This window comes from Oryctolagus cuniculus, chromosome X (assembly GCF_964237555.1).
Source record: "Oryctolagus cuniculus chromosome X, mOryCun1.1, whole genome shotgun sequence".
In the NCBI taxonomy this organism is placed as follows: Eukaryota; Metazoa; Chordata; class Mammalia; order Lagomorpha; family Leporidae; genus Oryctolagus; species Oryctolagus cuniculus.
Window position 1 is genome coordinate 39,809,834 of NC_091453.1, and position 22,325 is coordinate 39,832,158.

The 22,325-nt window shown below is 40.1% G+C and overlaps 1 protein-coding gene across 7 annotated transcripts in view; it reads left to right on the top strand.

The window, feature by feature from the left end:
* Window positions 1-22,325, top strand: part of KLF8 (KLF transcription factor 8) — a 275,328-nt gene that overhangs the window by 244,807 nt on the left and 8,196 nt on the right. For 6 of the 7 annotated variants that reach the window (XM_017349867.3, XM_051827724.2, XM_008272679.4 and 3 more), the window contains 4 exons: window positions 2,312-2,385; window positions 9,792-10,356; window positions 14,752-14,863; window positions 15,842-15,981. In XM_017349867.3, coding sequence (XP_017205356.1) covers window positions 2,314-2,385; window positions 9,792-10,356; window positions 14,752-14,863; window positions 15,842-15,981 — 889 coding nt within the window. In that variant the 5' untranslated portion in view covers window positions 2,312-2,313. Of the gene's footprint in view, window positions 1-2,311; window positions 4,399-9,791; window positions 10,357-14,751; window positions 14,864-15,841; window positions 15,982-22,325 lie in introns of those variants that run through there. The other variant, XM_051827728.2, reaches the window with a different exon arrangement.

Here is a 22,325-nt window from a genome sequence, read left to right on the forward strand (position 1 = left end):
TACTATTATTATTCATACTTTACAGATGAGAATATAGAGGGACTGGGAAAACTTGCCCAAATATTTTACTCTTAAGAAGTTGCAGAGCCTGGATGTGACCCCAAGTAGGCACTTCAGAGCCCATACATTTTACCACACTTTGTTAGCAATGTGAAGCATACTAGAGGGGGAAATTACTGGGAATTGATGAGGGCTAGTTTTAAGAGATATTTCTGCAGTAAGATTTGTTGCAGCTGATAACCACTTGGCCAAAGATGTAAAGAGAAGAGTCAAAAGTAATTGATTTTAGATTGTTAGACTAGGTTGATAGTAGTGCCAGAAAATAAGATTGGAAATATAAGGGGTGGAGTGGGTTTGGAAAGTCATTGAATATAAAGGGCCTGTATGATACCTAGGAGACATTCTTCTGATCCAGAACTCAAGATTCTGACTATTAATAATAGTAATGGTGGTGATGACAATAATAGCCAACTGAGAACTTTTAAATGTAATTTACATGTACTAACATGGAATTCTCACATTAACTATGATGAGGCGCCCCTCCCCCACTCCCACCCCAACTCTGCCTCTTGGTAGTTGAAGAAACTGAAATTCATAGAATCTAAACAGTTTGTGAACCTCACTCTGCTTCTTTAACCATGCTGCCTCTTAATCCATTAGAATTGAAAAAGATCAGATAAGAGATGGCTCTTGTAAATTGCCCTGGCTAGAAATAATGAAGCTTAGCTGAAGGTGCTGTAAAGGTAGCCAGAGAACCAAATTCCCTCCATATGCCTACAGAGTTTTGAGGAAGCTCTCTTGGCTTTTTGGTGCCCTCTTGTGGACTATACAAGAGTTACCTGATTTAATATTTATCAGCAGAACTTCTTTTCCTATCTTAGGACTCAGAAAAATTTAGGTACCTTCTCTGGCACCTCTCCTTTCATAGCTAATTACACTTCAGCTATCTCTTATTTTTCTCATTCTTTTTTGTGTAATTACTGTACTTGCAAAAACACATTTCTGCGCTCTCCATTTCTGTCACTATCAAAAACCTTTGTAGGGGCCAGCATTGTGGCCTAGCCAGCAAAGCTGTCACAGACAATAGAGGCACCTGCTTCATGTCCTGGCTGCTCCACTTCCAATCCTACTCCCTGCTAATGGCCTGGGAAAATCAACAGAAGATGGCTCAAGTGCTTGGGCACCTGCACCCCAGAAAAAATTCCTGGTTCCTGGCTTTGGCCTGGCTTAGCCCCGGTTGTTACTGCCATCTGGGCAAACAGTGAATGGAAGATCTCTCCCTCTCTCTCTAACTCTGCCTTTCAAATAGATAGATAGATATATGAGTGAATGAAACTTTAGGAATGTATTGAATACCTATCATGTGCCTGGCCATGTTTTAAGCCCTTGGAATACATCAATTTTCATTAACCTCTCCTGGCTTGTAGGCTAAGAGAGGTAGACATGTAAAATACTCCTTTAGAGAGCTTTGGCAATGCTGTGTATCTCTTTACAGCAAGCACTAGACCAGGAAGGGAGGTTGCAGGAAACTATGTAACTATACTGATATTCCTGTGGAGGCTGGGCAGATTAGAGAGGCTGCAAGAAACAGATTCACTTGCATTTGGAGTTTGGAGGAAAAAAGCAGCTAATGTTGGTGGGGCTTGTTTGTTTTTAAAGAAGCTATTAATCGGGGCTGGCGCTGTGGCATAGCAGGTAAAGCTGCCACTTGCAGTGCCGGCATCCCATATGGGCGCTGGTTCAATCTTGGTTGCTCCTCTTCCGATCCAGCTCTCTGCTTTGGCCCTGGGAAGCAGTAGAAGATGGCCCAAGTCCTTGGGCCCCTGCACCCACGTGGGAGACCCAGAAAAACCTCCTAGCTCCTGGCTTCAGATTGGTACAACTCAGCTGTTGTGGCCAATCGGGGAGTGAACCAGTGGATGGAGGATCTCTCTCTCTCTCTCTGCCTCTCCTTCTCTCTCTCTGTAACTCTGACTTTCAAATAAGTAAATAAGTATTTTTTTTAAAAAGAAGTTTTTATTACCTTAGATTCTCAGGGTCACAGCAAATGCACAATTAATGCAACACAATTCTCCTGTTAATATAAAAATACAAAGAGAACAGATTCAATGTAGTTCATAAGTACAATTCTAAGAAAATAATGATATGTAGAATGAATCAGAATGCTTCAGTGACTTCTCAATATCTACTAAGTCCTGAAAAGCAATGTTCATAAAACACTACAGGTATGATCAAGGGTAAGAGGCTTATGGTCTGCACATAGTGGGTTAGATTTTATTCTAAATGTTGCTTTCTATTGTCTTTTTTCCAGATATGGATCAACTCATAAACAATTTGGAAGTCCAGCTTAATTCAGAAGGTGGTTCAATGCAGGTTTTCAAACAGGTCAGTTATCAGGAAAATGAGTTGCTAATATTTGGTCATAAATATAGTCAGTTACCTGGTAATTACTGCAGAACAGAATCTCATTTTCTTTGTAAAATTACATGGAGGGTAATAATGTAAATGTTAGTCTCATCCAAAAACATATCTTCACAGAAACATCCAGTATAATGATTGACCAAATGTTTGACACAGTACCCAGCTAAGCTGTCACATACGATCACTATTCTGAATGTTGTTCCATTTTTCAGAAAAGAAAAGTGGCCTTGGAAAGCCCAAGAGTAAAGATTAAACATCATGTGTTGTTTTACAGCCACTGTGCTAGATATTGAAGTCCCATCTCATTCAGGGTTGAGTCAGCAAGCGAAACCCAACTACAATCAAAATTATCCTGAGAATCCCTTAAATTGCTTATAAAATTATGTTTATAGTTTGATGTGTACAGTTTTACTTAAGTCACCAGATAAAGTATTTAGCCTACATTTAGGCGTAATGATTTTTAATTGTTTTTGATCATTGCATGTTTGGCCCATGGTGTATAATTGAACTTAAGTTACACATACTATGGACGACTCCTCTGTACTGGTTTAATTACATTAAACTCAATTTAGTGTCTTGTTTGCCTTACTTGTAGCTGTTACCATTTAGGAACTATTAGCATATCAAAACTTGCTAATTGTTGCAAAACATCTACTAGTAGCCTAAACTTTCTCATAGTTAATACCAAAAGGAAGTTAGATATAAGTAGTGTTAGATAAAAATCTATTTGAACTTGTATAAAAAATAATTGGTAAAATGTTGTCAAACATGCATATAGTACCTTATTCTGAAGTTTCAGTGCATCCAAGTAGAATCTTTGGCACTGTGAAATACCAAACATGTTTTCCCTTGCCTTATCTAAGTATACTGAAGTTCCAGAATTTGAAAGCTTTTTAAATTTGGTTTGTTATGTACAAAATTCTAGTAGTAGGTGATGTAAGCACTTTTTTTGGTTTGTCTCTTGCTATTTCCAGGATATCTTGGATTGATTGTGCTACATAGCCACATAATATTGGTCATTTCTCTGGGGACAAAGACCAGGAATTTGTGCAATAATCACACAATACTTGCATCATCTGAGTGTCCAGAAACTTCCTGTTTTGGTTCTTTGTGTTAATTGTTTATGTCATGAGTTAGGATTGGTGAATGGCTGCCTAGCTGAGAACACACATGCTGTTCTTGCTTCTCTGAATTCCTGTATCATCATAGAAAAAAAGATTTTTTCAATTGGTTGTCACCTGCCTTTTGTTCTAAATGTCTGATTATCTTTTAGAAATGAGACTTTTTAAAATTTTCTCTATATTTTATTTAAAAGTGGTATGCTGCACAACATATTTCATTCTTTTTATGCAATTTTTTAATCTAATTTATTGAGCAAGCTTGAAATACATACATTCTGACATATGTCACATAAAACATTGAGAAGAAACTACATTTCAAATTCCCTCGCTGAGTTCACTGTATTTAGAAATGTAATTGTTTTGGATTGAAAGTGGAAATAGTTTTGAATTGTGATATTTATTGAACACTGAGTACAGGCTTAACTGTTTACATTAATTCATTCAATTGAACAATTATCTTTTAATTGCATTTTAATACACTCTTACAGGTGAGAGGACATATGCTAGATTGTTCAGTGTGACACAGCTAAAAGTGACAAAAATGATATGAAGTGAGGTTTTTTTATATTTTAAAAATGGATTTTAATTTATTTTTTTAATTTTTATTTTTTATGTTTTTAGTAGATTCAATTAAGTTCATAGATACAATTCTAAGAATATAATGATATTCGCTTCCTTTTTCCCTCCTTTCCCTTCCCTTCCTTTCTCTGTTTCTTCCATTCACTGGTTCACTCCCCAAATGGCTGCGACATCTGGAGCTGGGCCAATCTGAAGCCAGAAGCCAGAAGCTTCTTTTTGGTCTCCCATATGGATACAAGTGCCCAAGTACATGGGCCATCTCCTGCTGCTTTCTCAGGTGCATTAGCAGGGAACTGGATAGGACGTGAAACACACAGGACTCTATAAACGGCGCCCATATGGGATGCCTTCCTCTCGGGGGGCTTTACCATATACACCATAGTGCTGGCCCCATGTTTTCTTACTTTTGAAAGTAAGTTTCATCAAGAAACTTCATGCCTAAATAATTCAACATGCATCACCTACAAATAACAGCATTACTCTCTGTATCAGTACTGTCACACCCAAGAAAATCAACAGTGTTTCAGCCGGCGCCGTGGCTCAATAGGCTAATCCTCCACCTTGCGGCGCCGGCACACCGGGTTCTAGTCCCGGTTGGGGCGCCGGATTCTGTCCCGGTTGCCCCTCTTCCAGGCCAGCTCTCTGCTATGGCCAGGGAGTGCAGTGGAGGATGGCCCAGGTGCTTGGGCCCTGCACCCCATGGGAGACCAGGAAAAGCACCTGGATCCTGGCTCCTGCCATCGGATCAGCACGGTGCGCCGGCTGCAGCGGCGGCCATTGGAGGGTGAACCAACGGCAAAGGAAGACCTTTCTCTCTCTGTCTCTCTCTCTCACTGTCCACTCTGCCTGTCAAAAACAAAAAAAAACAAAAAAAAACAAAAAAAAAAAAAAAAAAAAACAAAAAAAAAAAATCAACAGTGTTTCATAACAATATCTAATTGGGTTATACATTTCTAAAAGGTTCTCAGTATCACTTTTCCCACACTTTCTTTCTGCCTGGATGGTGCCTTGGTTGGCCTAATTTACCAAACCTCCTACCTTCCATGGGTCCCAAATTCTAGTCCTATCTCTCTCATAAAAGTTTCACTGTTGTCCTCAATTTTCTCAATTTGTTAGTGCACCCATGTTTCTGGAACACCGAACTTTCTATCAGTAGCTCATGTGACTATGCTCAGCTGCTTCTGTCTCTTGTCTTCCAAGTGACACTTTTTTGTCTATCAAACTTCAATTTATTTACTAAATTCACATTTTTATCATATCTTTGCCATCAATATTATTACTTTAAAAAAATTCGCTGAGTTAACAAACTAACAAATCAATACATCAGTTATGTCCATGCAATTTGGATAATTCTGGGTTTGATGTGAGATGTTAGTTCCCTAGGACTGCTGTAACAAGTTGCATGAACTTGATGTTTTCAAATAAAAGAAATTAATTCTGTTATAGTTCTGGAAACCAGAAGTCCAGTGTGACTGACAGTCCCTCAGAAGCTTCTAGAGGAAATTGAGTTCCTTGCCTCTTTCAGCTTCTGGAGAATGGAGGCATTCCTTATCTTGTGACTCCCTGACTCCAAATTCTCCCTGAATCTTCACATCACCTTTACCTCTGTGTCTTTGTGTCACTCCTCTATGTGTCTCTTATAAAGAACTAGTCATTAAATTTAGCACTCCCTCTACCAGATAATCTGGTATGATCTCTTCAAGATTCTAAAGTTTATTTTACCTGCAAAGACCCTTTTTTCCAAATAAGGTAACATTCATAGGATTTGGGAATTAAATATGTACAAATCTTTTTTGGGACCACCATTTGACCCACTACAATGTGTTATATATATTTTTTTCTGAAGAGAAAATGAATATATAAATATTAAAATAAAATAATGTTATCCATGCATTCCCTCAAAACAATCTTAAGAATTTAAGAAATAGGCCAGCACCACGGCTCACTAGGCTAATCCTCCACCTGTGGCGCCGGCACCCAGGGTTCTAGTCCCACTTGGGGCGCCGGATTCTGTCCCAGTTGCTCCTCTTCCAGTCTAGCTCTCTGCTGTGGCCCAGGAAGGCAGTGAAGGATGGCCCAAGTCCTTGGGCCCTGCACCCTCTTTGGAGACCAGGAGGAAGCACCTGGCACCTGGCTTCGGATTGGCGCAGCGCGCCAGCCGTGGCAGCAATTTGGGGGGTGAACCAATGGAAGGTAGACCTTTCTCTCTGTCTCTCTCTCTCTCACACACTGTCTAACTCTGCCTGTCAAAAAAAAAAAAGAATTTAAGAATTAAAAAAGAAAGAAAAAAGTTTGTATTATATTATTTTTATGTTTTATACAGTTCCATGCTGTGTACTAATATTTCCATATTTTCAGGCAAGTAGTTCAGCAAATACCTAATCAATGAATGAATATATGCATACACACACACACACACATATATATATATATATACATATATTCACATATATGCATGTGTACACTTGTGATCTTATGTTGCCTGGATGTGGCCATTACTATCCCAGTCCCTTAAGACTGCTTATTTTGTTAGTTCATACATATTGATGAGTTCTTTTGTCTTATGGTGCTTCATTTCCTGATGTGATTGAGATGGTAGTGATATAAGATTAGAAATTCCTCTATGATTATATTAAATTCAGCTTTCTTTTACTTTTTTAAAAGATTTATTTGAAAGGCAGAGTTACAAGAGAGAAGAAAAGCTAAAGGAGGAGAGAGGGAGAGAGAGAGAGAGAGAGATCTCCTATCTGCTGGTTCACTCCTCAAATGGCTGCAACAGCTGAGCTGGGCCAGGCCAAAACCGGGATCCTGAAACTCCATTGGGTCTCCTACATGTGTGGCAGGACCCAGCTACTTAGGCCATCTTCTGCTGCTTTCCCAGGAACATGAGCAGGGAGCTGAATTGGAAACCAAGCAGCCAGGACTCGAACTGGCACTCATAGCATGCCAGCATCACACGCCACGGCTTGATCAGCTTCATCACAACACCAGCCGAAATCCAACTCTCTAGTAATATCTATATTCATTCACCTATTTTCTCTAATACACAAACACATGATGTCCTTATTGGAGAATAATTGGATTTTGAGAGGACTAAACTGACTTTTTGACTTAAAATACTCAATGTACAAATACTGAATGTACACAATATGTGTGCATTTGTGCACGTATATGCTCCAGGCATGAAATGATTAGTCTAAACCCAGAGCAGAGCTATAGCAGAGCTGTGTACAAAACAGCTTTCATTTTTCTTTTTGGGAGGAGCCATAGTGTAATCTTGTTACCATGACAACACCCCTTCCTGTTCTTTCCACCTACTGTGCTGTCTGGAGTATTTTGTGCTTTCATTTTCTTTCTAGTCTTCCCTTCTCACTTTCAATCTCCACATTCAGAGATGTTTCAGATAAATGAAAATTATTTTTAACGATTCCTCTGACTCATCATCCACCAAAGCTTTTCCACCAATCCTCATCAAATACTTAAGAGTACACATATTGGTGAAATTAACCTGCATTTCTTTCAGGAATTGGGGAATCCTAGGTAACTTTCTCCACTATCTTTGGTAGTGCATCAATAAACAACTCTTTTTGCCTTCTCAAATTGACTTAAGGTAAACTGATTGCAGTTATGCATAGGAAAGGAAATTAAAGCTTCCCTCAAAACCACTCCCCAGTTACTGCATTTTTTTTTCATGTACAGTGTTTTTCACAGAATTAGAAATCCTACAAAGCTGCAGCCTCAAGTTCTAAAATAGCAAATAGGGAAAGTAACTATGCTTTTTCTTTGAAGAAGATAGTGATTGACTAGAGAACACTTAAACACTAAAGCTGGGGCTGGCACTGTGGCATAGCAGGTAAAACTGCTGCCTGCAGTGCCAGCATCCCATATGGGCACCGGTTCAAGTCCTGGCTGCTCTACTTCCTATCCAGCTCCCTGCTAATGTGGCTGGGAGAACAGTGTCCTTGGGCCTCTGCACCTCCATGTGGGGGACCCAGAGGAAGTTCCAGGCTCCTGTCCTCAGATCAGCCCAGCTCCGGCCATTGCGGCCATTTGGGGAGAAAACCAGAAGATGGAGGATTTCTCTCTCTCTTTCTCTCTCTCTCTCTCTCTCCCTCCCTCCCCCCGCCTCTCTGTAACTCTGCCTTTCAAATAAGTAAATAAATAAATCTTAAAAGGATCTAAAGCCATCACAAAATGTTTAAGATGAGAAAAGGTGACTTAGAAAAATCTGATGATCTGATGGCAGTGCTTTAAATAAATCCTCAGAGTTGTGGAATAGGGAGCCATCCTGAGACATCTTAGTGAGAATTTCTAAAATTACCAGAATTCTGGAGCCAAAAATTTATTATCTCTGTAAATTATGTCTTTTTCAAAACCTTCAAGCCCTCAAATAACATGCTATCTAGAAAGAGAAGGTAAAACATTGTGTAATTGCCTTTTTAACCACAGGGATAGGTATATTCAAAGTATGTGATTAATCAGACTATATATAAGGGCACTTCAAAGAGTTCATGGACATGAAGCCGTAAGATAAGTTTAGGGGCTGGCACTGTGGCTTAGAAGGTTATGCCTCTGCTTGTAGTGCCAGCATCCCATATGGGTGCTGGTTCGAGTACTGGCTGCTCCACTTCTAATCCAGATCCCTGCTATTGTGCCTGGGAAAATCAGCAGAAGATAGTGCAAGTACTTGAACCCCTTCACCCATGTCGAAGACCAGGAAGAAGCTACTAGCTCCTGGCTTTGGCCTGGCCCTGGCCTGGGAGTTGTGGCCATTTGGGAAGTGAACCAGTGGATGGGAAGATCCCCCTCTAAGACTTATCTAAAATATCACTGCCTTCTTGAAGCCTTCCCTGACTAGACAGAATGAAGAGTTTCCATTTCTTTTTCTAAAACACTTTGCTTGTTTGTCTGTGCATGACTTGTTATGATACAACTTGCAAGTTACATTATTTTGTCATTATAATTAGTATATTAGTATGCTCTTCTTGGCTGTACCTTATTCATTTATGCTGCTACTTTGCTTGGCATAATTCTTTTTTTTTTTTTTTTTGACAGGCAGAGTGGACAGTAGAGAGAGAGACAGAGAGAAAGGTCTTCCTTTGCCGTTGGTTCACCTTCCAATGGCCGCCGCGGCCAGCGCGCTGTGGCCGGCGCACTGCGCTGATCCGAAGCCAGGAGCCAGGTGCTTATCCTGGTCTCCCATGGGGTGCAGGGCCTAAGCACTTGGGCCATCTTCTACTGCACTCCCTGGCCACAGCAGAGAGCTGGCCTGGAAGAGGGGCAACCGGGACAGAATCCGGTGCCCCAACCGGAACTAGAACCCGGGGTGCTGGCGCTGCAAGGCAGAGGATTAGCCTAGTGAGCCGCAGCGCCGGCCTTGGCATAATTCTTGTACTGGATACTCAGAAAGTTTTGACCCTAATTAATATTGCAGGATTATTGTGAAGATTACATGAAATGATTTTTATCAGTTGCCTAATACAATACATGGTACTTACTGATGCTCAGTAACATTTCCTTTCCTTTTTACTCTTTAGTGTTTTCCCAGTACCTTGTGTTTTTTCCATGAAAAAGGAATAAAGATTTATTTCTTTCATTGTTGACATGTGCCTTTAGGGTACTAATGCTGACTGTTTTACATCTTTTACATTGTTTCTTTCTTTATTTCAGGTCACTAACCCTGTTCAGATCAAAGATCCCCCTCAGACACCTGACAGAGTTAATATGACATCTTCACAACTCCTAGATGCCAACCCCATGGAGAATCCAGTCCTGTTTAATGACATCAAGATTGAGCCCCCAGAAGAACTTTTGGCTAATGATTTCAACCTGCCCCAGGTGGAACCAGTTGACCTCTCCTTTCATAAGCCCAAGGCTCCTCTTCAGCCTGCCAGCATGTTGCAAGCTCCAATACGTCCTCCCAAGCCACAGTCTGCTCCCCAGCCCCTTGTGGTGTCCACATCAACATCTGACACAAGCACTTCGGCCAACATCCCTACTGTTTTGACTCAAGGCTCTATCCTGGCCTCCTCTCAGGCCACTGGTGGCCAGCAGATCTTGCATGTGATTCACACCATCCCTTCAGTCACTCTGCCAAATAAGATGGGTGGCCTGAAGACTATCCCAGTGGTGGTACAGTCTCTGCCCATGGTATATACTACTTTGCCTGCAGATGGGGGCCCTGCAGCCATTACAGTACCACTTATAGGAGGAGATGGCAAAAATGCTGGATCAGGTGAGCATCAATTCATTTTTTTGAGTGTCTCACATTCCTCCATCTATTCCCTTTGTGGGTTGTCCTATCTGCTATCTTTTCTCTCTCTCCAATTATTCTTGCACACTGCGTAAAAAGTAATATTTCATCAAAATTCTTTTTTTAAATTACGAAGTCTTTTATTTCATTTTCATTTTATTTTTAATTGTAACAAATTCAATGATTTGTAGATACAAGAAATTATGAAGTCTTATGTTTAAGTCAACCAATAGATAAGGCCTACTATACGTTAGAATCTTCTGCAGCTTTCATAAAGCTTAAAATACTTTTCATTAAATGATGAAAAGTTGTGCTAATTTTTTTATTTAGTAAATATAAATTTCCAAAGTACAGTTTATGGAGTACAATGGCTTCCCCCCCCCCATAATTTTCCTCCCACTCTCACCCCTCCCATCTCCCGCTCCCTCTCCCATTCCATTCACATCAAGATTCATTTTCAATTATCTTTATATACAGAAGATCAATTCAGTATATATTAAGTAAAGATTTTATCAGTTTGCACCCACACAGAAACACAAAGTGTAAAATACTGTTTCAGTACTAGTTATAGCATTACTTCACATTGGACAACACATTAAGGACAGATCCCACATGAGAAGTAAGTACACAGTGACTCCTGTTGTTGACTTAACAAATTGACACTCTTGTTTATGGCATCAGAAATCTCCCTAGGCTCTAGTCATGAGTTGTCAAGGCTATGGAAGCCTTTTGAGTTCGCTGACTTTGATCTTATTCCGACAGGGTCATAGTCAAAGTGGAAGTTCTCTCCTCCCTTCAGAGAAAGGTACCTCCTTCTTTGATGGCCCTGTTCTTTCCACTGGGATCTCACTCGCAGAGATCTTCCATTTAGGTCTTCTTTTTTTTTTTCCAGGGTGTCTTGGCTTTCCATGCCTGTAATACTCTCATGGGCTCTTCAGCCATATCCGAATGCCTTACGGGCTGATTCTGAGGCCAGAGTGCTATTTAGGACATCTGTCATTCTATGAGTCTACTGTGTATCCCGCTTCCCATGATGGATCATTCTGTCCCTTTTTGATTCTATCAGCTAGTATTATCAGACACTAGACTTGTTTGTGTGATCCCTTTGACTCTTAGACCTATCATCAAAATTCTTTTAACAATGTCTCTTTAATTCTTTTTTAAAAGATTTATTTATTTATTTGAAGACACAGTTACAGAGATAGAGATAGAGATAGAGATAGAGAGAGAGAGAGAGAGAGAGAGATTGGTTTACTCCCCAGATGGCTGCAACATCCCAGGCTGGGCCAGGCCAAAGCCAGGAGCCAGGAGCCAAGAGTTTCATCCAGGTTTCCCACATGGGTGACAGGAGCCCAAGTATTTGGGTCATCTTCTGCTGCTTTCCCAGGCACACTAGCAGGGAGCTGGATTGGAAATGTCGCAGCTAGACCTTGAATTGGTGCTCATAGAGGATGCTAGCATTATATGTGGCGGCTTAACTCGTTACACCACACTGCTAAACCCTAATTCTTAAGAACATATAATGACAGGGCCAGTGCTGTAGTGCAATGGGCTAAAGCCCTGGCCTAAAGCGCTAACATCCCATATGGGCGCTGGTTCTAGTCCCGGCTGCTCCTCTTCTGATCCAGCTTTCTGCTATGGCCTGGGAAAGCAGTGGAAGAGGGCCCAAGTCCTTGGGCCCCTGCACCCAGGTGGGAGACCCGGAAGAAGCTCCTGGCTCCTGGCTGCAGATTGGCACAGTTCTGGCCATTCTGGCCATCTGGGGAGTGAACCAGCAAATGGAAGACCTCTCTCTCTGTCTCTACCTCTCTCTGTAACTCTGTCTCTCAAATAAATAAAATAAATCTTTTTTTAAAAAAGAGCATATAATGACTGTAAGACTGTGCTTCTCAAGTGAGTATGCATATACTTGAGTGAAATATTATGCATATTCCTGGAACCTCTATATTATACAATAGTAAATAATTTAGGGCATTTTCTATTTAAATATAATTATGTTATAGAAGAAAATGCAAAAGTTGAATAACCATGTAATATAAAATGCAAACTTCAAAAATAATTTAAACTTACTAAGTCACCCGCCATGGGACTTTTCTGAAGAATGTGTTCATTCTTTTATGTCATTAGGAATGCTTTGATGGAAAAATTGAGAGCAATGTTTTTATTTAGCTAACCTTAGCTTATGCGTCTCCCAATACCTTCCAATACCTTCCCTTTTCTCTCCCCTTCAAAAAATTCTTCTCTGAAATATTTCTATCTTCCCTGCATTCCTCTTTTAGATTATCACCATCCATTTTTCTTTTTTACTTGCCTATATCACAAGTGTATGAAAAGTATTTCCAACTCAATTGTAAATTTCTCAAGAATATGACCCTTATTTTTTTGTGAATGTACCTCTACAGACAAATTGACAAGTACTAAATAGTAATTGTCTCACAACAATTTTGATGAACAAATGAATTTAAAACTTTTTCCAGGAGAAAATTTGTGTGCTGTAATAGTCCCATTCATTTATTTTTTAAAATAAATTAAGAAATGTTTAAACTGTCTCCCTTCTGCCTCTATCCCCCAGCTACCAAATTCCCCTCCCAGAGATACATCTCCTTAGTTAGTAATGCAAAATATATTTAACTTTACCTCATCTGTACCATTACAATCAGTTTTTGAGTGTTGTGTTTTAGGAAGACATTGAGAAATTGTAGGATAAGGAGAGGAGAAAGACAAGAATGTTAGGAAGGCACAAAGTCATGTCAGATGAAGAGCTGATAATGCTTAGCATGAATTAAAAAGGCCAAAAGGAAAAAAATATGTGGGTGAAAATGACCAGGTACCAGATTCCAGCTCAGTCTACAAATTTTCTGAGTCATCTACCTTTTTTTTTTTTAAAGATTTATGTTATTTATTTGAGAGACAGAGTTACAGAGAGAGGTAGAGACAGAGAGTCTTCCATTCCCTGGTTCACTCCCCAGATGGCCGGAACGGCTGGAACTGTGCCAATCTGCAGCCAGGAGCCAGGAGCTTCTTCCGGGTCTCCCACCTGGGTGCAGGGGCCCAAGGACTTGGGCCCTCTTCCACTGCTTTCCCAGGCCATAGCAGAGAGCTGGATCGGAAGAGGAGCAGCCAGGACTAGAACCAGCACCCATATGGGATGCCAGCGCTTCAGGCCAGGGTGTTAACCCACCGCGCCACAGCTTGGGCCCCTGTATCAACTACCTTTGAAATTCAATACCCTGTATGTATTTCATCACTATAGGAGGCTATTAAAACAACATATATGCATAGAGTTGCTTAGGCTCTGCAGTGGCTTTTAAGAAAAACACCATTACCAGCTAGTGGTTAATTTTGGTAATGATAGATATTCGTAACAATCTTGTTTTTGTGATGTGATGTCAATTTCCACATGGGAATCCCACCCCCCTAAGAAAACACATAAAAAGGAAATAAAATTCTTTATGTGGAAGTGTTTATATAAGGCAATAGTAGCATCAAGAATTACTTTGAAAGAGCTTTGAACTGTGCCTCCCCCCATAATATCCAACTGTCCACCATAACCACTCTAAATCAGTTTCAAACTAAGGACATTAGTCCAGTCATGTGCAAACTGAATGCTTTTACCTTGATGTAGGGGACACAAAAATAACTGGAGCAAGAGAAGAATCAAAATATATAATTTCTTAGCCTTTATGCATTTTTGGTTGGTTTTTAATAATATGCATAAACTTTTAGGATATTAGTATATTTGTATCATGTACACACAGAGACATGAACACATATTGACATGCATGCTTAAATCTTTTTAGTGAATCACACCAGTGAATAATAACAAGGGATATTTGAGAATTTCTCCTAACATAACTGAAAAGGAAGGGAGCTAATGTGTGTCAGGTACCTACCAGGTGCTAGTTACATGTTTCATCTCAATTATTCTTTTCCATTTTGGTGGCCAAAAGAGATGTTTTGACCTCTGAGATAATCCTAGGAATTGATTTTAGGAAGCCAGGGAATTTTTTCAGAGAATTCAATTCAACAAACATTCAATGAATCTGACATTATTAGGCTAAGTCTTAGGAGTTAGAGAGAGATAAACGAATCATATTGACTTCATACCAGAAAAATTCACATTCTAATGGCAATAAAAGCTTTTAACTACCCTTGCCTCAAAGGCAGTTCTGTTCCTTACTATGCTAAAAATGAAAATATATAATTTTCTTTCTACCATATAAATACACTTTTCTTCCATCTTTGCTTTTTCTTTATCTCTCTATCTTGCTGCTACTTCTCATGCAGTTCAAACTGGGAATCCCTGAAAATTACAAAGAAAATGATTACAAAGGCACATACATTCTGGTCCACATTGCCCTCTTTCTTTGCTTTTAGTGAAAGTCGATCCCACCTCCATGTCTCCACTGGAGATTCCGAGTGACAGTGAGGAGAGTGCAATTGAAAGTGGATCCTCAGCCTTACAGAGTCTACAGGGACTGCAACAGGAGTGAGTATTCTTTTAAAAACATATTTATTTGTTTATTTTCATCTACTTGAAAAGCAGTGAGAGAGTGAAAGAGAGATCTTCCATCAGCTGGTTCACTGCTCAGATGCCCACAGCAGCCAGTGCTGGCCCAGGCCAAAACCAGAAGCCCAGAACTTCATCCAGATTTCCTTCATGGGTGGCAGAGGCCTAAGCACTTGAGCCATTATCAGCCACCTCCTAGGGTATGCATTAGCAGGAAACTGGATCAGAAGCTGGGTAGCCAGGATTGGGCCTAGTACTCTGATAGGTGATGCAAGTGTCCCAAGTAGCAGTCTTGCCTGCTGTGCCACAACACCGATCCCTACTGTTAGTACTTTTGTCTTTACTTCAGGTCTTTCTGTTTGTGTGCCTATGTGTACACATGCATGTATAGGTGAAGCTAATTACCAGATACAACAGAAGCAATTTGACAACATAATATAGATAAACTTCCTTTCCAGAAAAGGCATGTGAATCTGTATGTACACAAGTGCATGCACATGCATGTTATGATGGAGCTATTTTCCAATTGTGGATTATCAATTTCACCCTTGAAAAATCTTCGAATTTCCCATAAAGTGCAGTTGTAGTTCTCTCTGTTAAGCATTGTCTACCATTGTTGGAACCAGTTGGCTTGTGTTCAGCAACAATGTTGCATGAAAAATAAGCTTCCTTAAGCACAACAATCATATGCGTTGCAATGAAATGCTCACTCTGGGAATACAACCAACCAAGGAAGCATAAGTACTTTGCATGCTTTCTGAGGCCTTGCATTTACTGAAAGAAATGGTCTACTTGAGAGAATTGCTTGTGCTAGTCCAATTATTTCTTCTCAGGGGGATCCAGCATTGCATTTATATAAATTAAAACCAGGTATTATGTGGCACTACTATATGTAAGACTATTTCTTTAATCTTCACATTAATGTAAGTTTTTGACCTTATTTCTTTTTTTGTTCAGACCAGCTGCAATGACCCAAATGCAGGGAGAGGAGTCACTTGATTTGAAGAGAAGACGAATTCATCAGTGTGACTTTGCAGGATGCAGCAAAGTGTACACTAAAAGCTCTCACCTGAAAGCTCACCGCAGAATTCATACAGGTCTGCAAACACCAACCAACCTTCAACACACACACACACACATACACACACGCACACTATATCTGAGAGCTCAGAAGGGAAGGACATCTTGCAACAAAGACTGATTCTTTTATAGTCATATGCACAGGCTCCATTCAAGGTTTTTAACCTCTGCCTTGTTCTTACTATAAGGCAACATGTAAAAACCAGCCTAGGAAAACACTGAGTGTGGTGTGTTCTGATTGGTCACCACCACTGTGAGTCTTTATAATTGGAAATTTGTAGCACTGCGGCGAAAATTAAGGCAGACAGAATTTTTTTTATTTTATTTTTTGACAGGCAGAGTGGACAGTGAGAGAGAGAGACAGAGACAGAGAGAAAGGTCTTCCTTTTGCCATTGGTTCACCCTCCAGTGGCTGCTGTGGCCGGCGCATTGCGCTGATCTGAAGCCAGGAGCCAGGTGCTTCTCCTGGTCTCCCATGGGGTGCAGGGCCCAAGCACTTGGGCCATCCTCCACTGCACTCCCGGGCCAGAGCAGAGAGCTGGCCTGGAAGAGGGGCAACCGGGATAGAATCCGGCGCCCCATCCGGGAGTAGAACCCGGTGTGCCGGCGCCGCAGGGCAGAGGATTAGCCTAGTGAGCCAAGGTGCCGGCCAAGGCAGATAGAATATTACTCCATCCCCTTCTACCAGGGCCCCACAGGTTTTTCTGAGTATGGAAAAGTACAAAAGTTATTTAAACTAGTCAACATTAAAGCAGGCTTTTGGAGCTCAGCACCATGCATTTGCATATGATGTACTTTTATTCATATTAGGAAAAAAGTTACACATAAATGAGTAAAGCAGACATCATGATGGCTGACTCAAACTGGAGGGCACATGCCCCATTTGAAGCAGAACTGCTATTTAGCTCCAGCTGAGTATTAGTAAATTTCTTAATTTTTAAACACCACAACCAGAAAATAAAGGTTTTCATGTGAAATGTCTTAGATTTTTAATTCTGGCATCCAGTTAAAAAATTCTTTTTGACACTAAAAATTCAAAGGAAACTGCCTAGAACCCAGATGCAACACATTAGCCATAAATTTGTTGCCCTTTGCCTTTACAACTCCTCCCAGCTTAGAATTGAAAGTTAGATAACTTGGACAAGGAAGAGGTCCTCTGTTCATGTAAATATTTGCTGTTTTACCTTTGCTATATTAAGATGTGTGTGGAAGGTCCCAGAAACCTTGTTGCTGTACTTTGAAGCTATGAGCAAGTGATAGATTTCCAGGCTCCATTATCCCAATATTTTCATGACTCTATTTTTATTTATTGATTTTTTTATTTGCTTCTCTTTAATATGAATGGATACTGATTCTACTGACTATATTTTGCCATTGGTTTGTGATCTCAGGTGTAGTAACTTAGAAGCACTTCACAGATACATTTCAACTTGCCATGTGTATTTGTGTGTGTGTGTGTATACACATTTAAAACAAAGCTTTTTTGGGGGAAGATTTATTTATGTATTTGAAAGGCAGAGTTACAGAGAGGCAGAGGGAGAGAGATAGAGAGGTCTTCCATCCACTGGCTCACTCTCCAGATGACCACAACAGCTGGAGTTGTGCTGATCCGCAGCCAGGAGTCAGGAACTTCTTCCAGGTCTCCCACACACGTGCAGGGGCCCAAGGTCTTAGGCTATCTTCTTACTGCTTTCCCAGCAGAGAGCTGGATCAGAAGTGGAGCTGCCGGGACATGAACTGGTGCCCATATGGGATGCTGGCACTGCAGGCAGTGGTTTTACCCTCTACACCTGCAGCACTGGCCCCAACCTAAGCTTTTAATATGAGAAAAATAGCTTACTGTACTTTGTTGTACTCTTCATCTAACGTTAAAAATTATATCAGTCCATGCCAATTTTGTTTCTTCTACATTCCCACTTACTCCCCCATCCCCCTATTTAATTATTTTGAAACAAATACCAAACATCATATTTTTGTCATAAGTATGTCAGAATATATGTTAACAGACACTTTCCAAAATAAGCACAATACTATTAGTATATAAAATTTCCTTAATATCAAATTTCCTCAAATGTTTAAAAACTATTCTTTAAAGCATTGCTGAAATCCGTATCTAAACAAAGATCATTCATTGAATTTGGTTAATATTTCTCATAATTATAATATTTATTTTTCTTCCTCTTTTGTTTTTTTTTTTAATTTATTTGACAGGTAGAGTTTTAGACAGAGAGAGAAAGACAGAGAGAAAGGTCTTTCTTCTGTTGGTTCACTCCCCAAATGGCTGCTATGGCCGGCGCTGCGCCGACCTGAAGCCAGGAGCCAGGTGCTTCTTCCTGGTCTCCCATGCAGGTGCAGGGGCCCAAGCACTTGGGCCATCCTCCACTGCCCTCCCACACCACAGCAGAGAGCTGGACTGGGAGAGGAGCAACCGGGACTAGAACCCGGAGCCCATATGGGATGCCGGCACTGCAGGCAGAGGATTAACCAAGTGAGCCATGGTGCCAGCCCTTGGTTTTTCAACATAAAACATTGGTTATTTTTCCAATAGAGCTCTCCATGTTTTGAATTTTTATGATTATATCTTTATTGCATAATTACAATGTGTTACTGGTTCCCCATAGTTCCTATAAGTTGATGGATAAATCTGGAGGGTTAATCAAATTCAACTTCAATTTTTGGCAACAATAGATCATAAGAGATGTTGTGTACTTTCTGTTGCATGATTTTAGAGAGCACATGCCACTTGATTGTCTCTATGTAATATTAAGATTGATCAGTGGGTTTAGGTAGCAGTTCTATATTTTCTAGATTATAAAGTTAGAAAGTAGATCTGAAGCCTATTGAATGAGTTTATTTAATGAGAAGCAATGTGGTATAATTAAAACATACATATATCATTGATTTGTCCAGATAGAATTGAGTTCAAATGTCCTTTCCTTACTATCTATTGCCTTCACATACATGAAGATGCCAGTTCACATATTTCCCCTCTGGGTTTTGAAATCATGCTTCTTGAAGGTAAAGAGGAATAAAATGATGAACAAGGAGCTTAGAATACCTGAGTTCTAATCTCAGCTCACCACCTAAGTGCTGTATTATCTGGTACAAGTCTATCTCATTGATCTCAGATTTCCCAAAAATGAGGGGCTTGGACTAAGTGATCCCATTTGACTTTTGTTGTCCAGAGACCTATGGTTTGAATTTGAATGTATCTTAACACATGCCTCTCTAGAAGGTCCCATATATACACAGGTTGGAAGTGTATTTATATATTTATTTATTTATTGACAGGCAGAGTTAGACAATGAGAGAGAGAGACAAGGAGAAAGGTCTTCCTTCCGTTGGTCCACCTCCCAAATGGCCACTAAGGCTGGCGTGCTGCACCAATCTGAAGCCAGGAGCCAGGTACTTCCTCCTGGTCTCCCATGCGGGTGCAGGGCCCAAGCACTTGGGCCATCCTCCACTGCCCTTCCAGGCCAGAGCAGAGAGCTGGACTGGAAGAGGAGCAACCGGGACAGAATCCGGCACCCCAACAGGGACTAGAACCCCAGGGTGCCGGCGCTGCAGGTGGAGGATTAGCCTAGTGAGCTGCAGCGCCGGCCAGAAGTGTATTTATAATACTGAAGGTTTGGCTGTCTTTCATATAACCCCCCCCTTTAATGTTTGAACTGAGATAACAGAATATATATTATTTGCTTTTATTTTCCTTTTAGATTTCAGTGCTATTTTCCCCCAGAGTGGTGTCACCTTCTCATAGAAGGGCCCAATATATAGTTTCTCATGTGTCAGCTTCTCTGGTGTCAGCTTTTCGTAAGATAAGCCCAATATATAGAGAATGTTTTTGCTTTTGTTTTTATTTTATTTTTTCAGGTGAACAAATTTTGTGTATTTCATATATATGCATGCAGGAGCAGAGTATACTTCCCAGTCTACCTTCACTCTTGCCCATGTTCCCACCCTTCCTTCTTCCCTCATTCTTCCTTTCCCATTCCTTCCTTAAATTTTTACAATGATCTACTCCCAGTCTATTTTGTACTCACAAAATTAACCCTACACTAAGCAGAGTTCCATAAATAATAGGAAAAAGAAAACACTGTTCTTCAACAGTAGAGACAAGAGCTGTAAAAAATCATCTAATCTCAAAATGTCAATTTCACTTATGTATATTACATTTCTTTGGTGCTCTATTAGTTACCACAATCAGGGAAAACATATGGTATTTGTCTTTTTGGGACTGCCATATTTCACTAAGTATAATAGTTTCCAGTTGCATTCATTTTGTTGCAAAAGACAGGATTTCATTCTTTTTTATGGCTGAGAAGTGTGCATTTATACATATATGTATACATCACATTATATATATAACAATTTATATATATAAAGATATATATATATACACATATATATGTATATATAAACACATCACGATTTCTTTTTCCGGTCATAATTTGATAGACATCTGGTTTAATTCCATATCTTAGCTATTGTGAATTGAGCTGCAATAAACAAGGGCACAGATAACTCTTTCATGTGCTTATTTCATCTCATTTGGGTATATTCCCAGGAGTGAGATTGATGGAATGCTATATCTGTTTTCAGCTTTCTGAGGTATCTCCATACTGTCTTCCACAATGGCTGTACTAGTTTATGTTCTCACAAACAGTGGATTAGGGTACATTTTCCCCTCATCCTCGCCAGCTTGTTTGTTGTTGTTGTTGTTGTTGATGATGATCTCTGTATGCAAGCCTTTCTAACTGGGATGAAATGAAACCTCATTATGTTTTTGGTTTGCATTTCCCTGATGGCTAGTGATACTGAGCATTTTTTTCATGTGTCTGCTGGCCATTCGAATTTCCTCTTCTTTCCAGTTCTTAACCGGATTGTTTGTTTTGTTGTTGTTGAGTTTTTTGAGCTCTTTATATATTCTAGATATCAATCCTTTATAAGTTGCATAGTTTGCAAATATTTTCTTGCATCCTGTCAATTTCCTCTTCACTTTGATTGTTTCCTTTACAGTGCAGAAGCTTCTCAACTTGATGTAATCTCATCTTAACAGGGTTTGATCGCCTGTTCTTCTGGGGTCTTTTCCAAGAAGTTTTTGCCTATGCCAATGTCTTACAGAGTTTCCCCAGTGTTCTCCTCTAGTAATTTGATGGTATCAGGTTATAGATTTAGATCCTTGATCCATTTTGAGTTGGTTTTTACATAAGGTGTAAGGTAGGGGGTCTTATTTTATACTTCTGTGTGTAGAGATCCAATTTTCCCAGCACCATTCATTTTGAAGAGACTGTCCTTTCTCCAGGGATTGATTTTAGCACTGTTGTCAAACATTAGTTGCTTGTAGATGCGGGGACTAATTTTTGGAGTTTCTATTCTGTTCCATTGATTTTTTTTTTTTTACAGGCAGAGTGGATAGTGAGAGAGACAGAGAGAAAGGTCTTCCTTTGCCGTTGGTTCACCCTCCAATGGCCGCCGCGGCCAGCGTGCTGTGGCCGGCGCACCATGCTGATCCAAAGGCAGGAGCCAGGTGCTTCTCCTGGTCTCCCATGGGGTGCAGGGCCCAAGGACTTGGGCCATCCTCCACTGCCTTCCTGGGCCACAGCAGAGAGCTGGCCTGGAAGAGGGGCAACCGGGACAGAATCCGGTGCCCCAACTGGGACTAGAACCTGGTGTGCCGGCGCCACTAGGTGGAGGATTAGCCTACTGAGCCATGGCGCTGGCCATCCATTGATCTTTGTGTCTAGTTTTGCCCAGTACCAGGCTGTTCTAATTGTAACTGCTCTGTAGTATGTCATTTAATATGGTATTGTGATACCTCTGGCTTCATCTTTATTATTTAAGATTGCTTTGGCTATTCATAGTCTCTTGTGTTTCCATATGAATTTTAGCATCATTTTTTCTAGATCTGAGAGTGTTGTTGGTATTTTGATTAGGATCACATTGAATCTGTAAATTGCTTTCAGTAGTGTGGAGATTTAATTATTAATTCTTCCAATTCATGAACATGGAATGTTTTTCCATTTTTGTTTCTTCTATTTCTTTTTTAAATATTTTGTAATTTTCACTGTAGAGATATTTCATCTCCTTTGTTAAATTTATTCTAAGGTATTTAATTTTTTGTAGCTATTGAGCATAAGACTGATACTACATGTTCTTCCTAAGCCATATCTTTTTCTGTGTATACAACAGCTGTTGATTTTTTGTGTTAATTTTAGATAAGGCCACTTTACCCAACTCTTATGAGTTCTGATAATGTCTTAGTGGAGTCTTTTGTTTCCTCTTATATAGACATTTCTAAGCTTTGAGTTGTGTTTGTGACTGCCTTATGCAGACATGGGGGAATATCTGGCCTATGGGCCAT